General features: G+C 36.9%; 1 protein-coding gene across 2 annotated transcripts in view; it reads left to right on the top strand.

The window, feature by feature from the left end:
• mroh1 (maestro heat-like repeat family member 1) overlaps positions 1-16,655 on the top strand; it is a 45,251-nt gene extending 28,596 nt beyond the window's left edge. The window contains exons 22-43 of one of the 2 annotated variants that reach the window (XM_077215812.1): positions 115-261; positions 1,318-1,344; positions 2,177-2,299; positions 2,500-2,579; positions 2,728-2,866; positions 2,987-3,082; positions 3,169-3,273; positions 3,978-4,113; positions 4,272-4,384; positions 4,530-4,682; positions 5,344-5,498; positions 5,625-5,787; positions 6,298-6,503; positions 7,375-7,512; positions 7,832-7,946; positions 8,494-8,640; positions 8,989-9,177; positions 9,862-10,011; positions 10,180-10,314; positions 12,435-12,537; positions 12,715-12,780; positions 13,076-16,655. In XM_077215812.1, the coding sequence (XP_077071927.1) occupies positions 115-261; positions 1,318-1,344; positions 2,177-2,299; positions 2,500-2,579; positions 2,728-2,866; positions 2,987-3,082; positions 3,169-3,273; positions 3,978-4,113; positions 4,272-4,384; positions 4,530-4,682; positions 5,344-5,498; positions 5,625-5,787; positions 6,298-6,503; positions 7,375-7,512; positions 7,832-7,946; positions 8,494-8,640; positions 8,989-9,177; positions 9,862-10,011; positions 10,180-10,314; positions 12,435-12,537; positions 12,715-12,780; positions 13,076-13,152 (2,763 nt within the window). In that variant the 3' untranslated portion in view covers positions 13,153-16,655. The remainder of the gene's footprint in view (positions 1-114; positions 262-1,317; positions 1,345-2,176; positions 2,300-2,499; positions 2,580-2,727; positions 2,867-2,986; positions 3,083-3,168; positions 3,274-3,977; positions 4,114-4,271; positions 4,385-4,529; positions 4,683-5,343; positions 5,499-5,624; positions 5,788-6,297; positions 6,504-7,374; positions 7,513-7,831; positions 7,947-8,493; positions 8,641-8,988; positions 9,178-9,861; positions 10,012-10,179; positions 10,315-12,434; positions 12,538-12,714; positions 12,781-13,075) is intronic. The other variant, XM_077215821.1, reaches the window with a different exon arrangement.
• The last annotated feature ends 11,013 nt before the right edge of the window (positions 16,656-27,668 follow it).

Here is a 27,668-nt window from a genome sequence, read left to right as displayed (position 1 = left end):
TGGTCCATTGTGCAAAGGTTAGGTAGTAAAAGGATAATTATATTAGGTTTATAAAGTGCTTCAGAAACCGTATTCACTCATGTATCTTGTTGTGTTACTTTTCTCGTCATTCAGGATAAAAACGATGTTGATGTGGAGAAAATGAAAAGCACTTTAATTTTGTGTTACGGCTATGTTGCGTTGCACGCTCCGGAAGATAAGCTCCTCACTCGCATCGATAGTGACATTCTCCAAAACATCTCGAAAAACTTCAACACCAAGGTAAATCATAGGGCTCAACTGTAATGCCATAATATTTTTTTGTCTGCAGCGTAAAAAGACTTTCTGTGGCCCTCAAAATACAGCTGTTTTGTTGTAGTATTACTAAGTATTTGTAAACTGGAATTTCTAAATTCTAAAATGTTATTATGAGTTTTGACCAATGAGTTTTGGGGATTTAGTCAGTTTTATTGTCATAGTTAACTTCTGGGAAAAGTAACCAAAAATATTGATGACTCAACTTGCATTTGCATTGATTGTTTGTTTGGAGATTTTTGGAAGAACTTTAAATTTTCATGCCTCTGTAGCTCTATCATGTTAGATGAACAGCTCATTTATTTGATCAGAATAATACATTCATCATTTCTCATTGTTTATTATAGCAGTGAGGCAAAAAAATTAAAATGTGTTGTTGCTGTGAGGTGTTTTCCTTAATAAGTCCTTTGAATGTCCTAGTATATGTTGATAAGATTCAGCTGGCTGCTTTTGAGGCTGCAGTTATGACTGTTTGATCTAAACGATTTTTAATGATAAGGATCATTAATTCTCTTTGAGTGCTGAAACATTTTTCATCCATATTCATAATGTAATTGTGCGATTTAAAATAATTTCACTCTTAGGGAACCATGTCACTCATTTTGTTAGCTCTCTGCACTCCGGTAAAAATTGAATATCAAAGTTGAGTTCATGTGAGTCTTTATGGGGATTTTTGCAGAATTTTTCTTTGTTTATTCACTGAATTCATTAAAATTAGATGTTTTATATTTATACTACAGTAGTCAACATTTAAAGTGGATCAAAACCTTTCATCAAAGTTATACATACATTTTGAACAATACCCATTATTTTCTTTATACAACTTTATACACACACACGCACACAACTAAAGGCATTTTGATTTATATCTCAATGTACTTAAAGTATCTGAAGGGTCACATAATTCATCATTCTGATAGTCCATTGTGTGCCCAATCATAAAGTTCTGATTATTGTTAAATAAAATGGATTATCTTTCATGTTTGTGAATTACATTGGATCATTACTTTTATTGTTGTACAGGTTCTGGGAATTAAAGTAGAGACCAAGGTACCGTGAAGGGAAGAGATCATGAGGACCTTCTCTCACCTCTGACCTTTAAACTTTAACTCACTTTCTCTTCAGTCTTGATGCTGCAATCAAAACCTTTACAGTATAACCTTTTGACCCTCTCAAAAAAGTTATCTCTTTATGACACTTTTTATGAGACTTGAGTTTGAAAAACATTTTTTCGCAGATAAAAAGTTTTAAAAATGTTTTTTGATAAAATAGATATAAAACAAAGATGACATTTTTAAAATTTACTCTACACTTGTAAGTGAAAGCTTCATGGTTTTTGAGAAGGTCAAATAAAAACTCACTAACCTGATAACCTTTGTCTTACTAAAGCGTCACAGTGTCTAGATTCATGGTTTTCTGGATTTTAGGTGGCTTGATTTATCAATTCAACTCTTTTTCTATTGAATCACAATTATATTGTCGCACATTGTGATTTTCATCTCTTATTGCACGGTTTAAAGTACAATTAAATGTTATGAGTAAAACATGTATATTTATTTATTTAAAATGAGCATGCTGGGTGCGACTTTGACCTGGAAATACTTTTCTAATTCCAGGTCTTGATTTGCCTGTTCTGTTTGATTGACATATGCTTTGTTCCATAAATCACAATTTGAGTGTGTTTTCATCTCTTTCTGTGTGTGTGTGTGTGTGTGTGTGTGTGTGTGTGTGTGTGTGTGTGTGTGTGTGTGTGTGTGTGTGTGTGTGTGTGTGTGTGTGTGTGTGTGTGTGTGTGTGTGTGTGTGTGTGTGTGTGTGTGTGTGTGTGTGTGTGTGTGTGTGTGTGCGCGTGTGTGTGCGCGCGTGTGTGTGTGTGTGCATAGGACATGACTATGAAGCTCAGTCTCATTCATAGTGTTGGACTCATTGCCAAGGCCATCAGCAACAGTGTCCGTAAACAGGGCTTCCTGTTCTCCCGCAAACAAGAGCTGATGGGTGTTATGATGGTGAGAGGTTTGATTTGAAGATAATTTTTTTTCATATACAGTATGTTTTCAATGTACTTTCAGTATAAGGAAGATTACATTTCCATTGGGCAAAATCTAGGAGATGAATGTGGCATAAAATGAAATGTTATTTTGTATATCTCTGATCAGTTTCAGAATATGATATAGCTATTTAGCATTTGTCTTTTATGTTCCTGCAGGATTTCATCAAAGCTGAACCAGCAGATGTCATGCGGACCCCTGTTCGCTATCTGGTTATGACCACATGTGCCAACCTCATGTATCCTACCATTTTAAATCTTTCTAGTGTTCATCTGCGCTATTTTTAAAATGTTTGTCTTTGTAAATATATGCTAAACATGTTTGTTCATCGTGATGCTTAATGAAACAGTGCCACAATCTAGTAAGAACTTGACTCAAGCCTTCAGAAACTTAGATCCTCCTTTATCAGAAAATGAAAACTTTGATTTGTTAAAAATATGTTTGACTGGTGTTTATGGGCTTCCTACTTTGGACACTCTGGACAAAGCAAAAGATGAAGAAGCCCTGGATCCACAGCAAAGAGAGGTCAGAATAAAATATGCATGTATAGTACGTACATACGCATCCCTGTGAGAGTGTCTCTTTTGTCTCATGCATGCTTTAAACATAAGAGTTTGTTTTTCATCACAATTCTTTTCCCCTCAGGCCTTATATTCAGATACTTTTAACGCTCTTCTTGAATTGCTGAAGAATGTGTTAGCCAGAGATTTGAATCCTGATGGTCTACAGTCTGTTGTCAAGGTGAAGTAGTAACTATAAAAGTTACTTGCCATTTTCTAGTCTCTTTGTCTGAACCCCATGTATTGAGTGCTTTTTCTTTTTCTCAGCATATTGAGAGCTGGCTGAGTTCAGGAAAAGAATATGAGCGGGAGAGAGCAGCAAAGACCATGGCAGAGTTACTGCATTTTTATCTGGACCATCTCAATGTGAAGGTAAAGGACATCATTGATGTGTGTGTATATATATATATTAGTGTGTGTGTGTGTTGTAAATTATATAAATAAAAAAAGTAATCGTATCATATTTTAATCATAAGATATTTAGATATTATAGATTACAGATATGTATTTATTATCATTATTATTTTCAGTATCATTATTTTGAAGCATATTTATGAATTATGATGGTAAATGTAGCAAGTAAAGTGTTATTTTATGTGTTGCATGAAAAAAAACATTCTGGTTATTTGTAGATCGTTACCCTGAACAATGTGAGTTTGTATGTTTAAGACAAACCTCTCACATCCTTTAAATACAAAGCGTTCACTTTAAGTACATATTAGTTTTATTCTGCCCAAGCTAAAATGTTAAGCAGGATAATTTATTTTGGCTTCCTCAAGGCACTGCTTAATGAAATATGTGCTTTAGGAAAAAAATGTACTGCAGTTAAAATCTTATTAGATCTCATGCTCAGTGCTAATATCTCTCTCTCTCTCTCTCTCTCTCTCTCTCTCTCTCTCTCTCTCTCTCTCTCTCTCTCTCTCTCTCTCTCTCCTCCCCCCCCCCTCTCTCTCTCTCTCTCTCCCCCCCCCTCTCTCTCTCCCCCCCCCTCTCTCTCGCTCTCTCTCTCTCTCTCCCTCCCCCCCCCCCTCTCTCTCTCCCCCCCCCCCCCTCTCTCTCTCTCTCTCTCTTTCTAGAATCTAGTGACATTCCATAATCTGGGAGCTCTTGTGGGGCGTCTGGCCCCACGGTGCACAGACCCAAACCCTGAGGTGCGGCGGGCAGCCATAGACTGCGTCTATAGTCTAATGTACATTCAGCTGCGCTATGAAGGTACTGCCCTTTTTTTTTTATAGCACAACTCCGTTTTGTCTGAGCCAGGGTGGGCTTCAGATCGACAGTGTGTCAATATGAACTTGTTTACACTGTTATCTTGTTCTGGAAATACTTAAAGAAAAATGGAAGAGGCATGATGCTTTTCTGTTTGACAGGCTTTTCACTGGACTACAAAGACGATTCAGTTGAGGCTCTTTTAAATGTTCGTGAGAAGCTAAGCAATCCTGACCATTCAGTCTTGTACCAAACCTGCTCTGAGCTGACTAAGGTAGATTGCCTCAATGTAATGTTCTCCTAAAGCACTGATGCTTCCAGAGATCCACTCTCTCTCTCTCTCTCTCTCTCTCTCTCTCTCTCTCTCTCTCTCTCTCTCTCTCTTTCTCACTCTTCACCCCCTGTCTTTTGTGTTTTAGATCATCAGTAAGCGTTTGCCCCAGCAGCAGTTGACCACCCTGTTGTTTATGCTGTTTGATGGTTTGGTGGACTCTCAGTCCAACTGTTCCAGAGCATCCAGCGTGATCCTCAACACCTTGCTAAAGAACAGAGGTGCTGGCCTGCAGGATCTGGTACATTACACTTTCATCAGATTTGGGGAAATCAAATTTTTTCTTTTAGTGCCGGCAAATGTTACATGATCAGTTTATATTGGACATGGAGATTTATAGACAAGCAAACTGATATAATAAATGTCATCTCTATGTATCATCCTATTTATTTGAATGAACTGGTTTGTTGTAAACTGACAATTTATATAATTAATTTGTTAAAAAAAACTATTCACTAATTAATTTTAATATTTATTGTAGCAAAATATGTAGTTTATACAGCTACAAGTGTTTGTATGCAATAAAATGCATTTTATGCAATTTAAGTCATTATTGAACTCTCCAGCTAATTTTTCAGATTCTAACTAATTCATTGAAATATTAAAACTTAAAGAACAATTAATTCTCTAATTGGACAACACTTCTATCATGCGCTTGGCAAAAGACAATAGAGTGGATTTTTAGTGAATAAAAACTTAAATTTCAGTCTGTAGTTTAGCTGCTTGAATTTAGTAAAAGGTAACAGAAAATTAGTTGAAAAGTATTTTCTATAACACTCCCAAAATGCAGCTCACTGCCTGCACAAATGCTCTCTTCATGCTCCTGTTTTCATGTTCAATGATATCGTAATTATTTTCTATCTTGTCAGTTTTCACCTTCTTGTGTCTTGACTCTTTGTCAGGTGCCAGAGATGTTGGAGGTGTTGCACAGCCGGCTGCAGGTGATTGGTGAAGAGCAGGTGAAGGTGGCCATCGGTCAGTCCATCCTCATCCTCGCTACACAGCACCTTCAGACAGTGGTCAACACGCTCGTCGCCTACCCACTACCATACGACAGGTGATTATTGTGTGTGTTGTTTATGTGCATGGCATTCATTGTCTGGCATGTGCTCCGTGATGCTCAAGCATAATAATGATGTGCTTAATGTGTGTGTGTGTGTGTGTCATTGTGTGTTTTCTCCAGCTGGAGCTGTGAGATGTGGATGGCTCTAGGAGCAGACAGCACTTTGGCCCTGCAAATCATGGAGATGATTATCGAGAAGCTCAGTGTTATGGTTCCCTATGTAGATAAGGAGTCCATGTTAAGACCTGGTTTGACCAAAGTTGCCACAAGCCAACCATTGGCTGTAAGTTTTAATATATGTAGGATTTGTGTCATTTGGCTTTTAAAACACAAAATGCCTCACCCTAACTAGAGATAATCTGTCAATTATGCAGAGTCAAGTAATGTTTCTGTATTTACTGAAAGAGAAATGCTGCATGAAACAACAAAATCACAAAAAAGCAAACATAGTCCTTGTGAAGCAGGATGTAGGGATTTTATTGTGAGCTTCATACTTCCCATCCTGACATGTCAAGTGTTTGGCAATGTTATTGACAGTCATTGCTTGTTGAAACAAATACTAGTGGATGCAATTAATCGCTTGATTCTTTACAGTTGCATTAGTTAGGAAATGGTGTTAATGTGTTAAACGGTTAAACCTCTTTTATTCATTTTATGTATTAAATGGCTTTCACTACCATTGAAAAGTTTGGTGTCAGTGAATTAAAAAATGTTTTTCAATTGTAGTCTGTTTGTCAAGGCAGTGTCCTGTTTGATAATTAATAGTTATTTATTTTTATTCCATGTTTTCTAGATGACATGTGCCCTTCGTGAGATGATGCTGAATGGTCAGTCAGCTGACGCCGTGGCGTATCTGTTTCCAAAGCTCTTCAGCGCTCTGCTTCTGCGTTTGGGTTCTAGCGTTGGAGTTCAGCTACCTAAAGATCTCAACAGCAACAGCATCATTTCAGAACGCAAAACAACCAACAAAAACAATGTGGCTTATTTTGATGTGTGCGGGTGAGTGGCATAAATATGCAATTTTGTGCTTTTGTGCTTATTCAGAGTTGCACTGTGAACACAGTGGTTCTCAAACTTTTTGACTGTTGTACTTGTAATTGTGAGAAAGCTACTTGTTTTTAATCTTTTTGTGTATTTACAGAAACTGGGAATATTGATATATACCAATCATCTATACCAATATAGATATATAATTAACTATGATTCCAGAAATTTCAAGAACTTGCAGTTCTTGATTTTATGCGTTTCTTTTAAAAATAATTTAAATAGATATTGGAGGGTTTTTTCAGTATTTTAATGTCAGTGATAATTTATTCATTAATATACTTTCCTCTTAATTAAGATCACTCCCTCAGCCTCGCAGCAGCATTAATTATTTTTTTGTAATTTACTGCCAAAGCAATATAACACAACGTATAGCGTTATTTTTTGTGCATTACATTTAAAAAAAATGAAAATATGAAAAACTTCATTAGATTTGCGATTGTTGAGGTGGTTATCACAGTCTGTGAAAAGGTTCCATATGTGTTTAATGTGAGAATAAAGAGACCATGGAGTGCTATGAGTTCAGAGGTTAGGAAAATAGTTGTTAGTTTTTGAAGAATTTGCCAATTTGAAGAATAAAATAGCACCATGACGTTAAAAATGAAAAAAAAAAAAAATCACCAAATAGATGTGCTTATTTGTTGTTTAGCTTAGCAACATACTGTCATGTTGTGTAAAAAGGGGTTTCAAATCAATCGCTTAGGAGGTTTCATTTTGTGTCGGATGGTGAATTTGAAGGTAACTGCTCATGCAGATACGGAAGCAGCTCAGGATTTGATATGGAGTTAAGAAGACATCTGTGTTTCTCTTTGCTGTGTGTGTTCAGGGTGGCAGTGGAGGCCCTGCGGATCCTGCTGGGTCGAGCTCAGCTGGACGCTGTCGTGAAACCATTAGATCAGGAGGGAGCTTGGGACAAGATGAAGGACCCGCAGCAGCACACATTAGGAGTCACTCTGCTCTCCAGGTGCACACACCTGTCTTCCGTCATACACCAGTTCTCTTGGACTGTTTGTTGTTTGCAGACTTTTCTGCTTTGTTCTGCTATGTTAAAGGAGATGTGTTTAACCATAGAACTGTTCTTGAAGACATGCACAGGATGTGTTCAATTACAACATTTCGAGAGTGCTACTAGTCAATTTCAAGCTGTTGTCTCAAGTTTTTGTGGAAATTGTCAAGTAATGCATAATTGTTTAAATGAACATGCTGTTTTCTGTCTCATTGTGGTAAGATTAAATGTGGTCTTCTGCAATACTAGATTTTGAAAAAGCTATTCTTTCTATCAGAGCAATGGCAAAGCATGCTGGTCCAAGACTCCCCGCAATTGTGGAGAGTCTGTGTCCTTCTCTCTGTAATATTTACGAGTGCCAGAGGATCACAGTCACAGCCTTCTTCTCTGAGGTGAGAACATTTAGATTTATGTGATTTTAAGTTTTTTTTATACAATTTCTGCTTAATTCAAAGCTTAGTAACAATGAATAGCTAAAGGATAATTATTTTACAAAACCACAGATTGTTTTTAACAGTAGTTTATCTTATACTACTGTTCGAAAGCTTGCGGTCAGTATGACTTTTTTATTTTTTTTGAATGTAATACTTAAATTGATCAAAAGTCACAGAAAATTACATTGTTACAAAAGATTTCTGTTTCAAATCAGTGCTGTTTTTTAAACTTTCTTTCATCAATGAATCCTTAAAAATGTATCATAGTTTCCACAAAATAATATTAAGTACAACTGTTTTCAATATTAATAATGATAATTACAGGCTCATTTTACATTCGATAAACTAAACTTAGGTCTGTTCTTGTATTCACCCCTTTAAGTCCAATACGACTTAAATTGACTAGCGTTACATAATCAAAAAAATACTAAGTGTATGTTTTTATATGATATTTTCAGATGTTGCTGAATTCAAATGACAAGATTTATTTGTTTACTCCTTCTAGCTGCTGAACCACCACGTAGTGACTGAACTGATGATTTTGGACATGTTGATGAACAACATGATGGAAAGAATCACTGACACCTGCGGTACTGTCCGCATGCTGGCGGTCCGAGGCCTGGGGAACATTGCTGTGGGCTCACCTGAGAAGGTACAGATGCTCTGCTTGACATCTGAAAACACTAATTTGATGAAAATTCTAATAGATTTTTTTAGACAAAATTGTTTTTTGGCAACAGTGTGAGATGCATGTCAACTTGTTTATGCAACAATCAGTAAGGAAACATGCAGGACATTTCTAATGAAAATGTTTACCTAACAACTGCTGCCAAAAGTTCCCCATGTTCCCCACGCCCTCAATTGTTCTGCTCTGATTTTTCTCTTCTCTCCGTAGTAAAATGAAGTTATGTCATTACTTTCAAAAGCTTGGTAACAATATCAGTCAGTTAAGTGTGTAATTATACATTGCTAAACTTTGCTAGGGTTTTTTCTCATTCAGGTGAATAAGTACGCAAAGGAGCTTTTAGCAGCCATGAGTTCAGGAATGGAAGAGAAGGATGATCCAAGGAAACTCATCACACTGGAGGCCATGTCAGGAATGTCCAAGATATTGCTTTACCTGGACCAAAAGAATGTTCAACTGCTTGTTGTTTACATCTTCATGAAGATAAAACCCTTTCTGGAGAATGTGAGTGTAAACATTCTATTTATTCTAATTAAAAAAATAACAATATCAGTTTGATTACTGATAAAACAGTTTCTTTGGTGTATCATTACTTTTTTAAAAACATAAAAGTCCAATGTTTCCACAACTATTTATGTTACATAAAACAATTAACAAAAAATTTGTGCGAGTGTTCCACATTTAGAACCTTTTCTACTGCATGGCAGGAAAAAATAATTAAAAAAATTAATAAATAAATAATAATAAAAAATACTATTAAAAATTGTTGAGCTCTTGCACACAAATGTGAGGTTAACACGAATTATGGTTTCGCCTGCGTACTGTTCCCATACTGTACCCATCCTGGCATAGTTTTGTAAATTTTAAAAGAAAAATTGATACATTTTGTCTATTTAAATATCAGCTTTACACTGTATGTACACATGTCCTTGATTTTGGTAACATGGTTGCACAAGTTTCAAACAATTAAATAAAAAGTAAATAAATATTAACTTTTGTTTGACTTTCTGATGCTGTCAATTAACATTTTCTAAAGGGTTAGCGCCTATATTGACTTACAATTTTCTAAAACATTTGACTTTTCTCAAGGAAATTCTTGGTAAATACAGGCTATTAGAGTACAGTGTTTTGGTTGTGGATTTTGTTGTTTAGGCTTTACTCAAAAGGTCTTTTGTCATGTTCTGTCAGGAGAACGATGAGATCCGATGCGCTTCCATCATGCTCCTGGGAAACCTGTCAAAGTTCGGCTCAGGCGAGCCCATCTTTAAAGATCAGATCCACAATGTTCTGGTCAGCTTGTTGTTGCACCTCAATGATCCCAACCCTCAAGTGGTCAAGGTCAGTGTTTAGTCTGCACACACTCCTACAATGATTGCTTTTCTTATAATGGGTATAAATATTGAAATTTAGTTAAAAAAGGATTATGCAAAAACCAGAAGTCTTTCAAGAATAATAATGGAAATATTGCATGTTTGTGTTTATGTGTGTGCGTCTTTGTTCCCCTAGGCATGCAAGTATGCCATGCGTGTGTGCGCTCCAGTCGTGGGTTCAGAACAGATCTCTGCCATGTTCCAGAATCATCTTCTTGAGGAGAAGGGTCTGCACTATGGAGAGTTCATTAATGACCTCACCAAATACCTAGTATGGCAAGAACCAAAACTTAATTATAAATACAGGCATTGAATAACTGCACAGTACATTCATCTCTCTCTGCATGCTGATGAGTTGACTGATTCCCTTTTATAAAGATTACTGTGCTATGCCACATTTGCATGTATCTTTGTATTCTTCTTTGATATACTTACTGTTGTCAGCAGTTTTAGTTCATAATACGGGGACTAAAGTCCAGTTCACAATGAGAGCAATAACTATAAGGATAACTATATTAGCGTCCATACCAACGAACAATATCGTTCTGTTTATTACAAACATGTGCTGCATTTTGGTTGTCTGCTGCTTTAAATGCTCAAGCTTTTAATGGCTGTTAATGTTTTTTATCATCCATTTGTTGCTAACATTGTGAAAGTGATTCTAATGATATTGTTCCTATATGCAGGGGTGCACATAACTGGTACGCAGGTACGCATGCGCGACAAAAATCAGGAATAGGTAATGCCATAGATATCATATAGAGACTAGATGCCCTATTGGCCGCTGTGGCGCAAGAAATGCGGCCGCCATATTAAGCAGGTCATACTCCTATTTGCGTTGCATAGCAGCAGTAGATTTCAGAGCACTGTGCAGCATATTCCTGCTCAAATCGGCGGACCATCACTCGGGGATTACTTAACACAAGTAAGATTTAACATTTAACATTACCGTACTATTAGTTGTATTTTGTGAACAAAATATTCAGTGTGTCCTGTATCGTAGCTACGTGTATGACCTTTGCAGCAAAAAAAACCCCGCGTGAAAATCCGTTCGGTTTTCAGTGAGATATGATTAATTAAATGCGCTGGCAGCTCATTGCACCTGCCAAACAGATTACACTGAGCGGAGCGTGTGACCGGTTTAAGATGGCGGCCCCACGGCTCGTCCGCGACAATAGGCAGTAGCGGTCGATAGGGCGTCTATCTATATGATGTCTATGGGTAATGCCACTTGTGTTACTACGCGCCTTTGCGTACTTAAAGGGTAACTGTCGTTTTGTTTATCTACTGGAGGCAAACTTTCGTTTAAAAGCATAATTAAAATGGAAACGTCACTTTAAAGTTTGACCGTATTTTTGTTTTCGGTCAAATTGCCTTTTGATTGGGAGAGCTAGGGGCACGTATATGATAGCATCAAAAATGGCTATTTTTAAAACAATAAGAAGGCTCGACACAACGTGCAATTTTGCTCGAAGTATCACCAGGGGCTCTACACATGAACTCGAGCATTGAGAACATTGTTTGTGGACACAGAGTTTACTAAAAAGAAAGATTTTGAACAACTCACTGTAGCTGTGTCCGTTGGCATTTTGTCAGTCACAAATAGTCGATCTCCGAATGCGAATGAACTGAGTCTGAATTTTAGTATTGCTTCTTATACGAGGATCCTTTTTCAAATACAAAGTCAATATTGTTTTTCACTTACGACAAAACAACACATTATCCGTGAATTTATATGGAACTAAGCTTTAGGAGCTTTCCATCTTTACTCTCCTCCCTGTTAAGTTGCATTCGGAGATCGACTATTTTTGACTGACAAATCGCATACCGGTTGACACAGCTACAGTGAGTTGTTCAAAATTCTCCCCATGTAGTCTAAAGAACGCGATGAAAACTAAACAATCAAATTACACTTCAAATAAATTTTTTCCAAAGATGTTTTCTGTATTTTAGGTAGTTTTTTTCACGCTTATGTAAATTTAAGTGCTTGTTTAAAAAAAAAAAATAAGTTTGGTCTTTAGTTAGTTATAAGCTATAAAAACAGGAATGTGACGTCATGATTGACAGCTGTGATTGACAGCTTCTACAGTGATGAGGAGGACAGTGAGGAAGAATGCACTTATTAACACCGCGATACATGGGGTGAGTACCAAACACCATCTCCTGGTACTCACCCGAGTAACTCACTGAAAATGTTATGTGCACCCCTGCCTATATGCCATTATTGTTATAGTTGAGGCGGGGGACTCTGCTATCCTTTTAAATTTAGAAAGATTTATTCAAAACTATATTTATCGTTAAAGTTATTGTCTTTGGTGTGATTGGGCCTGAACAGATTGTTACTGATAATTTAGTCAAAAAAAAAAAATATAATAATGTGTGTTCACAAAGATCCAGGATTTCCCAGGCATGCTGAACTTCTACCACATCACAGTCATTCAGTTCTTCAAGAGTAACTGGTCTGAGATCAGAGCCGGTGCTGCCATGTTCATTGGTAAAATCCTTTTTATTATTATTTCAGTGTTTAGTATTGCAAATATTTATACTTCATTGAATAGTTGTTTTTAACTTTAATATTGCAATACAATATTTAAAATAACTTTTTTAGTATTGATATTTTTTCTACTATTATTTTGTGATGGTTTTGTAACCATGTTTTGTGAATTTTTAGGGTTTTTGCTTGGAAACCTTCCTGATGAGCATTTCTCCCATATGAATATGGGGTCAGTGACCAAAGGTAGGTACAGCAGTTCTATAATAATATCTGCAGTCAAGAGATATATTTAAGGAAAGACGGCACATCCTTGTTATTGTGCTACATTTGCTGTTTCTTGGCACCAAAGGAATCTATTATTTTTGCTTCTATTTTGATGATGATTCTGTCTGGTAGTGCATTGTAGAATGTATTGCTGTTGAAACTCTTAAATACAGTAAATCCACCATGCTCTTGGTTGGTTATCACCTGACGTGTATGTTCAATGAAACTAATTTTCCTTTGATTAATGGACTAAGTTATTTTTCCCTCTCTTCAGGTCTGGTGATGCTGCTGCAGGATCCAGATCCTCTCGTGCGGGTGAAAGCCGCTGAAGCCATGGGTCATTTTCATTGACATTACCTCGTTACGTAACGTTAGCCAATCAGATTGGTCTTTGATTTTAAGTTTGTTGCTTTGAATAAGGAGGAAGCCTTGAATTGTTGTTCTAAAGGTTTTTTATTTTTGACCAAAGACTGTTCACTAGTTCTGTAAGAGAAGAATAAAAAAAGACATGTATTGACGTTACAGCACTTTTACTGCAAGTACTCTCAGATATACGGTGTGTGTGTGTGTGTGTGGGATCCCTAGAGTGGGTTTTTCACCTGCGGTGGTTTTTAATGTAAGGTATGTACTTGCAAGCTCTTTACAAATGAAATTTACTGAAGTTTGTATGCAAGTACACTAATATTGCTGGTATTACTTACTTGACCATTCCTGTAGTGTGCTAAATGCATATCAACACTTCATTAAATGGGTCATGAATTGACATGTATGAGGTCACTGTAAAAATAAAAAGCATTCTATACGTTTCAGAACTTAAAACTTCCTTTTTAGTCCAAAAACATCTTTTATTGAAACCAAACTCTTAAAATGACTCGTTTCAGATTTTGTCACATTTATGACATAATAGTGCGACCGCCTCTGCAGAATCAGATCAATGCCTACTTCTACACTAAATCTTAGGGCACGCCCACTGGCACGTTAGTGAGATGAGAAGAGCAATAAATGATTACCACTAGACTAAAAATAACATTACCTTCCAAAGCATCCTAATGGTAGGAAAGCTGTGTGATTGACAGCACTGGAGCTGTCAATCACAGCACGAGTTTATAAGTGACTGAGTTCTAAACTTCCGCCAAAACTCCCATTATAATTAATGACACTGTCTACACTGCACAATGAATCTCTTATTTACATCTTGTTTGCACTGTTAGTTATGAAGTAGAGTAGAGATCTAAATATAATGTAGAGAGTAGATCTAAAAATAGATCTAATGCTATAATCAACACTTTTCATGATTAGTTAATCTCGATAGCTGTAATAGTAAAAACATAGTAAAAGTTTTCGAGAGAGTTACACAATTAATACTTAGTTCATATGCAAATATGTAAGCCAATCATAGCATTGGGTGTGTACATCTCACAGCAGACACTCCCCTTAAAACTAGAGGGACTCAAATTCGAGGGCTAAAATCAGGGAAGGAAATAGGCTTTTATTTCTAAATTATGAAAATTTTTATTTAAAAGTCCCACTAACGTTATAAGTGCACCTCAGGAAACGTAAAATAAAAAAGAAGTTCATGACCCCTTTAAATCATTAAAAATGTATGTAGGATGAATCAATATATTAGAAACTACAATCAACACTGTTTTTCTGGTAATGAAATCTGATGTACTGCTCAGTTTGAGTTGAATCCTCTAAAAATGTTAGAAGTAAACTGTTGAGTCATATTGGCCACCCTAAACCTTCAGCAATAAATCACCCTAATAGGGATGTGCATTAGCATAATCTGCTTAGCCATTAACTGCAACTGAAATCTCCTGTTGTCCTCAATCAAAAAAGATAAGCATTATACTGTTTTTGCTGTGACATCTGCGGTTCTGATTGTATCTCATGCACCACAGTGGAACAAACACAATTGCGCTTCCTTCTCATCCAAGTCGGAAAAGTAGACAATAACAGCTAAAACATAGATTTGTAGGTTGTATAGAGTATTAAAAGATTTCTGACATGTTTCGTTTCATACTCGACACAAAGCGTCCGTGTAGCTGAAACACCAGTGCCTGCCTTTCTGTGGCACTTGTCTTGTTCTGTTCTGTAAGTTATATCTGTGAAATTAATGATAATTCACAAGTGTGACGACTGTTTTAGAGTTTGAGCATGTAGAGTATTGAATTAATTAAATTGATTATTTTATCTTAATAAACAGGGCAAAAAGTGATGATGGTATGGTACATTTGCTATTTTTTTTACAAGTTTGGTACCTAGTGTACAGTGTCCTCAAGAAGTACTTGGACATACTATGAGATGCTATATAAACACAGACTCGTAAATTAAACTTTTGATGTAGTAGGTCTATTTCAATGTAAATGGCCTAATGTCTTCATTCCTTTAATTGATTAATATTTAATGAATGTAGGCATTAATGAATTAGGGAACAAACACTTCGTAAACCGCATTGATGTGATTCAATCTCACAAGAGCCACACATTAATTGCAAGCACAGTCTAGTTAATCAAAATGATTAGAAGTCAAATATCTTTAGATATTGTATTAGTATACTAACGTACAGGTTTGGGGTCCTTTTTTTTTGAGGCGTGAATACATTTATTTTGGAAGCATGCATTAAATTGAAAAACTTTTACTAAATATTTCTATTTCAAATAAATGCGGTTCTTTTGCACTTTATAATCAAAGAATCCTGAAAAATAAATCATATTTCCACAAAAAATATTAAGCACAACTGTTTTCAGCATTGATAATGTTTCTTAAAGGGTTAGTTCACCCCAAAAATAAAATTATTTCATTAATTACTCACCCTCATGCCCTTCCAAACGTTCCTTCGTTCATCTTCGGAACACAAATGAAGATCCTTTTGATGAAATCTGAGAGCTTTCTGTCCCTCCATAGACAGCTACACGGTTTAGACACTTTTCCGAAGAGACACGATCACTTTATATGATGAACAGATTGAATGTAGGCTTCTATACTTACATTAACAAACATTAATCCTACGGGGTTTTGGGGAATTTAAATTGTTTGCATGAACTATCTCTTTAAGCATAAATTCAATTATATTAACAATTTCTCGAGGATCATGTGACACTGAATGTAATGACGTGGAAAATTCAGATTTGCATCACAGGAATAAATTACATTTTAAAATATATGAAAATATAAAACAGTTAGGCCTACTGTAATTAGTAAACATGTTTCAAAATATTGATGTTACTGTATTTTGATCCTATAAATGCAGTTTTGGCAAGCATAAGAGACTTCTAACAATTTATGTTTATTTTTTAATCTCACTGACCCCAAACTTTTGAACTGCCTGTCTATTCTTTTCTGCAAAACAGTGGATCTGGGTTGGCACTATGAAGAAGAGCTGAAGCTCTGGGTGTGGAGAGAGAAAAATATTACAACTCCTTTGTTGCTCTGGGTGTTGAATATGCATTAGCACAAGTCAATCAAATTAAAGTTCTTACTACGAACAATTAATCTCAACGCTTTAGAATGTAGCAATTAGTGGCAGTTATTCCTGGTCAGGACTGTGGTCAGGAATCCCATGTGGTAATGACACTGTGATTCATTATTGGAGAAGTCACTGAAATTGTGGTTGTTTCCGGGATGGATTTCAGAGCAATCAAACTCACTGAAGGTTTCACAGGTCTGCTGGTCAATCATGGTTTTGGGTGTTAGGCTACGTTTGCATCTTCACATCAATTTGTTTATATGTCTGTTGTTTTATTTTTTGACAGAATTGTTTTGTATCATGTAAAGCTGATCTCTGGATGATGGATTTGACATGTAGACCTGAATAAAAGTTATTATGCTATACATGGCAACCCAGACCTTAACTGGTATGTTTGTTTAATTGATAAAGAGTGCTGGAAATTTTATTTATAGGTTCACACATAGGTTTTTTTTTTTTTTTTTTTGCACAACTTGCAGACCTCAAAATTGTGAACGGTAGTGTGTATAAGCTACACTGTTTTTCATAAAACATTAGACGAAATCCTTCCAGTCTGATTGGTGCATCCAGATGTGAGCTAGTGCTCCAATATTTTATGGTGGCCTTAGACACCCTTAGTAGGCCTACCTTGGAGAACCATAATGATATTCATTCAGTAAAATGTTATAGGCCTATATGTCAAAGCATCATGATATTACCATCTGATTCCATCGAGCATTGCACCGCGACAGCACTTTTCTGTACTGGAATGCAATGCACTACTGTGTGTATTTCACTTCCAGAAGTAGCCACAAGAGGCCGCCACAATGCGAGTTAAAGAAGCCCCTTGACACTTCCAGCATTAAAAGCTGACTAACAACATAAATGACGAGCCTAACCGAATGAGACTGCTCATCCAACAATAATTCTACTGGACCAAAAGGTCAAAGCTACCTTGATTAGATTCTGATTTTCAAAATCACATTACATTTGCAGGCAAATAGAAAGGCCTTTTAATCCTTAATGAAGGTGTTTGAAAGATTAGTGGCAAGACTGCATGAGATTGTGACTGTGGACCTGAGGGTAATTTTCTTTGTTGGATGCGCTGGCCGTCCTTCTCCCTAATCAAGCTGATCTTGCCTTTCGGCTCACGTCTATTGACTCTCTCCACCTATTCTGCCGGCTATAGCAGCAAGATTAGCCTTCATTTGTTTGCAGTTTGATAACATTGTTTACATTGTGTCCATTTCTCAAATTTAAAAATAGGCAGAAAATGGGGAAAGGTTTATGTGTGCGTGTGAGAGAGAGAGAGAATTGGAGCACAGGATATATGAACTTTTAAAGTGTCCTATTCCATCATCCTATGTGTCTCCTCAGCCAAACCGACAAATATTCAGGTTGTGAATAACTATATTAATTCAGTTCCTTTCATCATAACATTTTTTATGACAGAGCCTTCTGCATTAAAAACAAGCTGAAACATCAGAAAACTCCTCAAGGCTTCATTTAATTCTGCGAGAAGAGCCAAGTTCTGATGTTCGGCTGATATAATCAGCACATGCTGTACTTTATCCCTGCAGTTTACCTGCAGGACTGAGCTTTACACTGTATGTAATATTTAATAATATAATTTATAAATGTCTCAGAGCTCTTAAATGCGTCCTTTCCAGCCTTATAGAAATCTTCTGAAATTTGTTCATACCCACTGAGCAAATATGAGAGTAGGCCTACACGCTGTTTACTTACTTTTTATCGACCCTATTTCCAGAATAATTTTCCAAATGTTATTTTCTGTCAGTATTACTTTACAGAACTCAGATTGTTTATTCTATACAAATGCTCCGATTTCTGCACCGTAATGATTTCCGCACACTTTCAAGGGAAAGTTTCTATCTCCCTCTCATTCCCTCTCTCTATCCATCCTTCTGGCTCTCTCTCCCCCTTTCTCTGAAATTACACTCATTCATTCCCCTGTGTCAGAGCAGGAGAGAGAGACAGCGAGTGCGTATCTGCAGTTGACCTGGCTCTTTGAGAACATATGGATCTAATCTAAGACTCGATTGCTTGGCTCACATGTGATAGTGCCCATCAATTCATACCCTGTGATGCAATGGGAGAAAATGCTTCCAGAGTTCTGAGGGTATTATATTTCAGTGTGGATGATGCCAGAGCAGACCAGGGCAAAATAGATTGTGGCCTCATGGATGTTAAAACTATTTTTTTATGTAATGCTGCATTAAGCCTGTTTTATGCTTCTGCGTCAAATCGACGGCGTACCCCCGCAGACCCCTCTGCGTCGCCGCGAACCCCTCTCCGCCGTAGCTCGACGCTCACCTCCAAAAAATTTTAACTACGCGTCGAGGCGACGCAGACCACAAGGGCTTTGTTTGGTCAGATGCATCGCGATGCAACTCAACCTAACGGAGAACCATAAAAGGGCCACGACGCCGTAGGAGTGACGGCGTAGCTACGCCGTGGAGTTGACGCAGAAGCATAATGAGGCCTTTAGTCTCTGCTTTTTCATGGAATATTGCCCTGGAATGAAAACAAACAAAAAAGCAGCATTAATAATAAAAGAAGAAAAGTAAGTAGATGATGATAAGTTGAACATTTTGTTTAAACAGTAACACGCACAGTAAGTAAAGTTAGTGTTTTTCCATTATTTTCTCACGACTTGATCCAGGCCTGTTGCTTAAATTCACTCCCCCCAAGCCCAATAGGGATTTTCAGCAGGGGGCCCGCGGATTATGGTTTGATCTCAAACTATTTCTTGCGAAAATATGAAAATATGCATGAACATAAATAGCTAAGTTAAAAAGCTGAAGCTCAGCTGAATAATTTAATTCTTCATGAAGTGTATTGGGTTAGAATTATTTCATGCTTGAACCTTGTCAATCGTGACATGCAGTGGTCAAATATTCCTAAATATGCTGTCGTCCATGGCAACCAAACATCTGCGTAACTGAAATCTGTGCTACTTTCATGTCTCGCATAAGTCACACATTGCAATTTATGTATAATAACAAAGTATGTAAATCTATCATTAATATATGTACTATACTAATTATTTTAGGCCACACTCAGTTTTATAGAATAATGCTCATCTCTCTATCCAGCAAGTTTTTGGCCAACACTAAAAAAATATTTATTTTTTTTGCTTTCGGAGCGATACCATAGAAGAACCATTTTAGGTTCCCTAAAGAACATTTCAGTGAACAGTTCTTAAACGTATAATGCATGAACCTTCACTAATCCATAAAAGGATTATTAATCATAAATGCAAAATTAAGCATCCTATTAATGAAATAATTAAAGTAATTGATCATACACATATGTTTTATTATATCAAACATGTTTATTTATCTACCTTGTATACTTTGTACTTACTCATCTTACATCTGAAATCGCATATATCTGAGTATGTTCTTCTTATGATGAAAAACTTCATGACTGTTTACAAAAGTATGCATGTGAATAATATGAGTATTACCATGCATAAATGTGTAGTATGAATCCAGAACTACTTCATCTACATACATAGAGTTAGTTGTGTCCTTTTTCTGCCATTCATGATACCTTGCTCTCCCATGGTCTATAATAATAAAGTGTCCATTGGATGTGAACTTCAGAATCATGATACTGTTTTTTGCCTACTGTTTTATGAATACTGTAAATTCAGACACTCATTCGACTGCTTTTCAGGTTATTCAGACACAGAGTTGGGGTTTGAGGCAAGTTCAGAATTTGGAATCTTGGCGCAGAGGAAACAAATGTCAAAACAGATTTTTAAGTAATCCATGCAGTTAAAGGGGTGGTTCGGAATTTTGGACATCGGGCCTCATTTACAAGTTAGCCTGTGTGTTATTTACCAGTGGAGTCAGTTTTCGAAAATGTTCACCCAGTCCTTCCAGTTGCATAGTTCGCCGGTGCTAGGCTAGCGCGAGTCAATGGTATTGGTTAGCCTACCATCAAAACAGTTTTATCCACTCCACAGTTCACCAAAAGCACATCAATTATAACGCCAGACTATCGATGTAAATGTCTGTTGAGAGAATAATGTTAGAAATCAAACTACCCTTTCATCGCATTGCAATAGTTATACTTTGTTCCCTGTATTTATCAGCATAGTCTACAGCTACAGCGGCGGAGTGATATTAAGTTACCTAGACAACCGAGAGAGCCGGTCCACATGACAATCACGCAAGTGTATTTACCTGCCGCTGACACTCGTCATCACTACAGAAACAGAGTTTATTTCAAGAATAAAGCAACAAGACATATGATTATGGCCACATTTGAAAGCCATGACAATGTTTCGGACTTTGAAGACGATGAAGATGAGGAAATGTGTGTTATTCAACGAACCATAACGTTACATGTATGAGCCAGAATACACAGACGAAGAACTAATCGAGATTGATGCTAAAAGGTCAGAAAGAGAAAAAATTCTCCACAATGCATTGAACTGTAACGTTATCTCAACTAATGTTGTCGGTGTCGATCTATCAGTTATGCAAGAGTAGCTTGATTAGCTAGCTAACGTTAGAGTCGCCCAACAAAAGTTATTACCTGTTCATCTGTAACGTTAACAGTTAGCTGTTGGTGAATCTGGAAAGACGGCTGGAACTGCATTCCAACTCAGTGACTTGTTATCGTTTCGATCACTTTGTACAAAGTCGTCTGATGTAAAATGATCGCTACAAATTCGGGCTTTTAGTAGTGTTGGTTCCTTTCTGGATCTCTTACTGGAAATCTGTAGAAACTTTTTGTTGACCATCTTTTTGGTTTATTTGTACCGTACAATTAAAACTACAATGAATAACCATTTTGCCAATTCTTTCAATTCCGATCGAAGGTTTCAAAATCGAGGCTACTTGACGTTCCGACTGTAACGTAGTGCGATTCTGTGCGCAGTACTACTCCCGGAGCAAAGTAAAATTCCGCCGCTGCTGAGAAACTAGTTCCTGTAAATATAATTTGATAATTGAAATATGTTTTGATATGTCAAACTACATTGAGTAGTTTGATTTCTAACATTATTCTCTCAACAGACATTTACATCGATAGTCTGGCGTTATAATTGATGTGCTTTTGGTGAACTGTGGAGTGGATAAAACTGTTTTAATGGTAGGCTAACCAATACCATTGACTCGCGCTAGCCTAGCACCGGCGAACTATGCAACTGGAAGGACTGGGTGAACATTTTCGAAAACTGACTCCACTGGTAAATAACACACAGGCTAACTTGTAAATGTGGCCCGATGTCCAAAATTCCGAACCACCCCTTTAACTGGATGTATCCAACAAAACTGTGTTGAGTCAAAAAAAAGGAATCCCCCCATTATGACCAAGAATTATGAAAATTACATTGATGAGTGTCAGAAACAAGTTTTGTTTTTTAAGAATTCATGGAATACCAAATAAATAAATAAAGGTTTTCACTGATGAAATATTTTAAAGATCACAGCATGCTAGGGATAAAATAACCTCTTTTTTTAGTTTGAAGAACATTTTAATAATTTGAAGAAACCTTTTTACACTATTTAAAACCTTTTGTGTTAAAGTTTCTTCAAGGACCCACAGGTGCCAATAAAGAACCCTCATTTTTAGAAGTGAAGAAAAGACGCTCCATGATAAATCTGATCTATCTGTACAGGGCATTATTTGGTTAATAATGTTCCGTATTTAATGAGGAATCACCACTGTTAATAGAGTCTTAATTAACCAGAAATCACTCACTCCTTTAAACTAATTAAACAACATTTGATCCATTTTATCAGAAGGACTCTTAAATTGTTTTCAGTAGTTGAAGAGGACAAATGTCCTTCAGGGAGAGAGGAGAATTATTTTGTCAAGAGGACATACAGAGAATTACTCTGCTTCTCCAAATTAAACGTCTGGTTGAGCCCCTCAGAATCAATTTAAAGTGTCGTTCTAGTAGAGGACAAGCTACCTTTGCATGTTAATAACTGTCAATTAATGAATTCAACTCTCAGATGGTTAAACTCATCACAGCTCTGCGCCGTTGTCTAATATTAAAGCTAATGATGTCAAGATCTTCTGAGGGCAAACTTCAAACATGTTGAAATTACTCATAATGGTTCAGAAATATGTGTCTAAGGAGAGGACAGCCGGTTTGGAGAGTAATACGTGATAATTGCATGCTTCTGTGATGTCAGCATGTTCTGACTCCTTTTAACACTGACCCAGGATCACACTGAAAAGTTAGCCTCTCTCTGGGTCAACATGCCAATTCAAAAAGAGGCATTTGGAGAGAAGGAGAAAGAGAGATTACGCCTCGCATTCCTTGACAAAGTCACAGGAACTGAATTTCAGAGATAGAAAGAGACTGAGGAGCATTTGCAAAACTTTCTCAAAAGCCAGAAGTCCCTTATAGGGAAGTAATTCTTCTTGGTGGCCATGTGAATATATTGGAGCTCAACAATATGAATAGCTCGCCAGTTTAAAAGGGAGTGTGACAGAATCAGAATTTGACACTGAAAAGTTAAGCCAACATTCATTGATCTTTTACATCCAGTCCCTGGTGAAAAATAAATATACTAAAATGTATTTGAAATACATTTAATTGTATTCTACAAATACCTTTAAATATGTATGTACTTATATAAATACCCTGGCTGCAATTGTACTTTGGGTATAGTAAATTGATATACTTAAAGTCTGCTAAATTGGGACAACAAATTTTGCTTCTATATGCACTTTAGTTATCCGGAAGTAGTGTTGAGGTCCAATAAAGAGATACTTAAGTATATTTGATTGAGCCAAAATTGAACTATTGCAAGTACTTTAGGCACACTTTAAATATCTTGCATTTGAATATTGATATACAGTGATGATACTATCCTTACTAATAGTGATATAAAACACATTTTAAGCTTAATATTATGAGATGTGCATTGTGCAATTAAGATGTACTCCAAATAAAGTTAAATTAAAATATGTATACAAGTAATTCTCAAGCGATATGTCAGTAAATATGTTAATGGAATTGTAGTAAACTTAGTATAAAATAAATGTGTTTTAAATACAATTTGGTATAGGTTTTTTGGTATAGGGGTTTTATGCCTTGCAAAATTAAATGTCTAGCTTTCTGTGATTTATTCTACTTTGTTGTTGCCAGATCTGTTGTTTTGTCACCACTAGTAATGTTTTGCTTAGAATGTCATTGTTTTCGGCAAATTCAAAAGTAAACGTGTTGTGAAATTATAAGTTATTTAATAGATAGATAGCTTGTTGCCATTTTCTTTTTGTAAAGAAAATAATTGTAAAAAATATATATGTGACCTATGCTGGCAAAATGTACATTATTAAATAACCTTCAAAATGATGTATGATTTGTTGGAATCAGACCAAAAATTAATGAGCTACACCTGTTCGAAGTCGATAGAGTCAGTAAAGTTAATTTTGAGAAAAATCGAATTAAAGTTTTCTGAAGGTTCCCAAACAAAATCACAACCACAGCCTACCTTAAAATCCCTGGTAATAACACCAAATTTGGCACACACCAAGTCAAAACATATCTATAGGAAAAAATATATATTATTTTTTTCCCCCATGATATCAAAATTGTTTAACATGAATGAAACAGACAGCCTATATAAAGGCCTACCCTACTGTACCGCGCGGATATAATAGTTACTCATGCATCAGACTCACCAAACGTTCACTTAAGACAAAACATAATGTTTGCGTTAATAGGTTACTCACCAAGACAAATATTTTGAAGAAGTAGCTACTGCAAATCTGTGTATATTGGGATCTCGCGCTGTCTGATCCGTCTTTGTGCGCAAGATAGTTTTGTTACATCAGCATTAGTTTGAAAATCATATTTCATTGGTTTAGACTCTTGTCATCGAGAATTCGCTATGAATATTCACAATGTTGGAATGCTGCGCTTTAAAACTATACCAAACTTGTGCTGAGGGGAAGCGCCAGTCGCCGAGAAGTGAGCAGTGAATAACAGCATTTTTCATGGACAAAGGTAGCCTACTCCTCGCAGAAAATGTAGGCTACAAATAAAGATACTATGTTTAATTGCTATTTGGAGCATTTGGGATCGCTAGACGAGGGCTTAATGAACTAATTTTTGTGAGAACCTCAAATTCTGAGGGGAAGCGCCAGTCACCGAGAAGTGAGCAGTGAATAACAGCATTTTTCATGGACAAAGGTAGCCTACTCCTCGCAGAAAATGTAGGCTACAAATAAAGATACTATGTTTAATTGCTATTTGGAGCATTTGGGATCGCTAGACTACGGCTTAATGAACTAATTTTTGTGAGAACCTCAAATTCGACCAATATTTACATATTTCACTTGTTTTGCCTTTAGCTCGTAATTAGCCCATTGCGCATTCCGACTTAATTTGCCAACACTGGTCCCATATTAATGAAATGTAAATAAAAATAAAAAATACATAATTCTGTTGTGGTAGGGCTAGTGAAAATGTTGTCTAGTTGAGTCATGACCCCTGAACTCTGAAATCAGCAGTAGAATCTGCCCATCATAAGCTTCTTTCCAATAGGCCTATGATTCAGTTAATATGAATTTTCTTGTAGCCTACAGTAAACAAAGTTTTTATCAAAAAAAAGATGGACTTGACCCTCTAAAAGGCATGACTTCATTCTTACTATCATTATATTAAACACTAAAATTTTCCCACTCAGTCATTTTTCTATGAGTGTTCATTCTCCTCCACCTTGTAATGCCTCTCTGTTCCACAACCTCCAGAACTGGCCTGCAAGATGAAGAAATGCACTGTTCAAATTGCGCTTAGGACAGAATTTTGTGGTCATGTTTGCTCGGTTGCTTTTTGCATAGTTCCTTCATCTAAAACAATTCAGACAGTGTGTGCAAATAAACGCCACTGTCGGTGAGCGCACAATCCATAAGGGAACGTCTGGCAATTCCACCAAGTGGTTAAAACGTATAATTTATTATAATATAATTCAATAAATAAAAACCATTTGGTGAATTGGAGAAATACAGGGAGGTATTGGCACAATTTCACCTGTAATAAGTCACTGAACCTATACCACAAGCTTTGGGACATGTAAAAAAACACTGTTTTATGAAAAACTAATTGTGTACTGTACAGGGAGCTATTGGCACAATATCACCTGTTGTAAGTCAGCCTGGTTAATAGGAACTACAACCTTTGAAACATTATACGTTGGAGGAATTGGCAGATGTTCCCGTATGCACTGTGGTAGCGTGCCAAAACATTCTACAGTATATGCAGCTATAATGCACTTAGATGAATTTGAAAGAATAAATGACGATATACAATGGTTAGCTACATACTGTTAAAACTAATCGTGGTGTTGATATATTTTTTTAGACTGCTGACTCTAGAACAGTGGCATGGAAAACTTACTTTATCGCACTCTGAGAGCCCTCTAGTGGTCGGGAGCATTTCCGTTGTGTTGCGGATTTATTTCGTTGTGTTGTGGCTTATTTCCGTTGTATTGTGGCTCATTTCCGTTGCTTTGCGGCTTAATTTCGTTGTGTTTTGAACTTATGTTTGCGTTTTAAATTTCATTGTGTTGTGCACTACTGGGCCACCATACTGGTCTGGTTAGGTTGCTGCAAGTGGTTTAATTCATCCTCGTTAGGTTGTTGAAGGGACCGCTGAGTGATGCTGAGCTCGCCAATGATCCCGCATAGACTTTCAGCTGCTTGTTAGTTAGAGGAAGGCAGAACAATCGAAAAGTATAAGAGTAAGAAAAAGGCGAAGCAGACACAGAGAAAGAAATAAGTTTGTGCAGGTCAGACTGATGCTTGCGGCCCTCCGTGTCATGAGTTGGCTGCTTGTTAGTACGCCAGGACCTCTGTCTTCCTTCGCCTCTCCTCCCCTCCATCTCCACTGGCCCTGTACGCTCCTGGATGGCCAGGGGTCACTCCCAGCCAATTTAGAGTGATGCACATCTACTCTGTCAGCCGCCAGCTTCCACACCGAAAATAATTACCCTGTGAGCATCTGCTGTCCCTGAGAGATGAACGATAGAATCTGACACGAGCAGGACGGAGAAATTCCACACTCTGTTTCTCTTTTCCCCTTCTAAATGGTGGAGCAGGCCCAGATGAGGCTATAGAGAGAGAGAAACACCTGGTAAAATTCTCCCTCAGTGATCTGTGAGTATGCTTAATAACTTTGCTCTGTAGTTAATTGGAATAATCGCCCGGAATGCTCTTGGAGAAAACAGAGTGGGATGCCTTGAGGAGAAAGGAGGGAAAGACTGCGGCACAAGCAAATACTTTACATTTCAGTCAACTCAAGCTCAAAACATATAGGCTGTGTCTGAGACTCAAGGCAGGTGCCTTGTTGCTTCACTTCCCAGTAGGTTGATAACTAGAAAACTTTATTCATCTAAAACAATTTTAAGTGAGCTTAAGAGATTACAAGCAAATGTTTAGAACATGCTTGTTTCTTCAGAAAAATATAAACAATTATTTAAAAAAAGTTTTTTACTCGATAACTCCTTTCAAGTACAAAGTGTAATAGTCGGCATAAAACGGAAGTTGTGATCTTTTTTTCTTTATTGAGACGTTGGCTATCCGAATGAAATGCCCTGAAGTGAAACACCCAACAAGGGACATTGTGTAGAAATTTCTCCCATCTAGCGGTGAAATTGTATTTTGCATTCAAACGAACTGTGCTCTCCAGCGCCTCGCTTTTTCAAATGTGTGTTGCATCTACAGTAGCGGTTATGTACCACAAAGCCGTTTCTGCTGCTTTCAGTTACGTGACGCTGGCTCTGAACGAAAACGCGTTGTGGAAATGCGTTGGCCAAGTACTTGTTGACCATCTCTGCTATTATAGTTTTTCAAGATGGCGGAACTGCATGGAAGCCTCCGTGGACCTACCCGTCACATGTAGCCTATATAAAGATAATAAATTCTTCGTTTACAAGGATAAGTCAGATAATTGGCAGAGGTATTTGTACACCATTGAGGACATATTTATGAATAAAAATATTGATTTTAGATAATAAAAATACCTAGAAAACTACACATTGTCCCTTTAAATTGCTGAAATCGGAACCGCATATTTCTGCCATGGTAAAAGTAGTACGAGTAATAGGGGAGGCCGGGAGAGTTGTAACACTGGTTTAGTTGTCAGTTTAATCATTTAGAAAAGAGCTCTGGTGATGTCATCAATATCACAAGGCTTTAAGTTTTGCGAAGTTTTTTTTTATTTTTATTTTTTACTTTAACCCATTACGAGTTGTCGCCGTTGGCTACATAGAACACATTCGTCAATTTAGGGGTCTGTTTACACCTGGCCACTTCATGCGTTTTCTGTGATCGGCATCGGATAGTTATATATCCGATCGTGAAAAGACGTAAATTTCAGGTGTAAATCCCCTCCAAAACGCATTCGAAACGGATTTGAATCCGA

The sequence above is a fragment of the Siphateles boraxobius genome, unplaced genomic scaffold (genome assembly GCF_051911475.1).
Source record: "Siphateles boraxobius isolate OS27281-9 unplaced genomic scaffold, OSU_SipBor_1 12, whole genome shotgun sequence".
NCBI lineage: Eukaryota > Metazoa > Chordata > Actinopteri > Cypriniformes > Leuciscidae > Siphateles > Siphateles boraxobius.
This window is presented reverse-complemented; position numbering and strand designations above follow the sequence as displayed.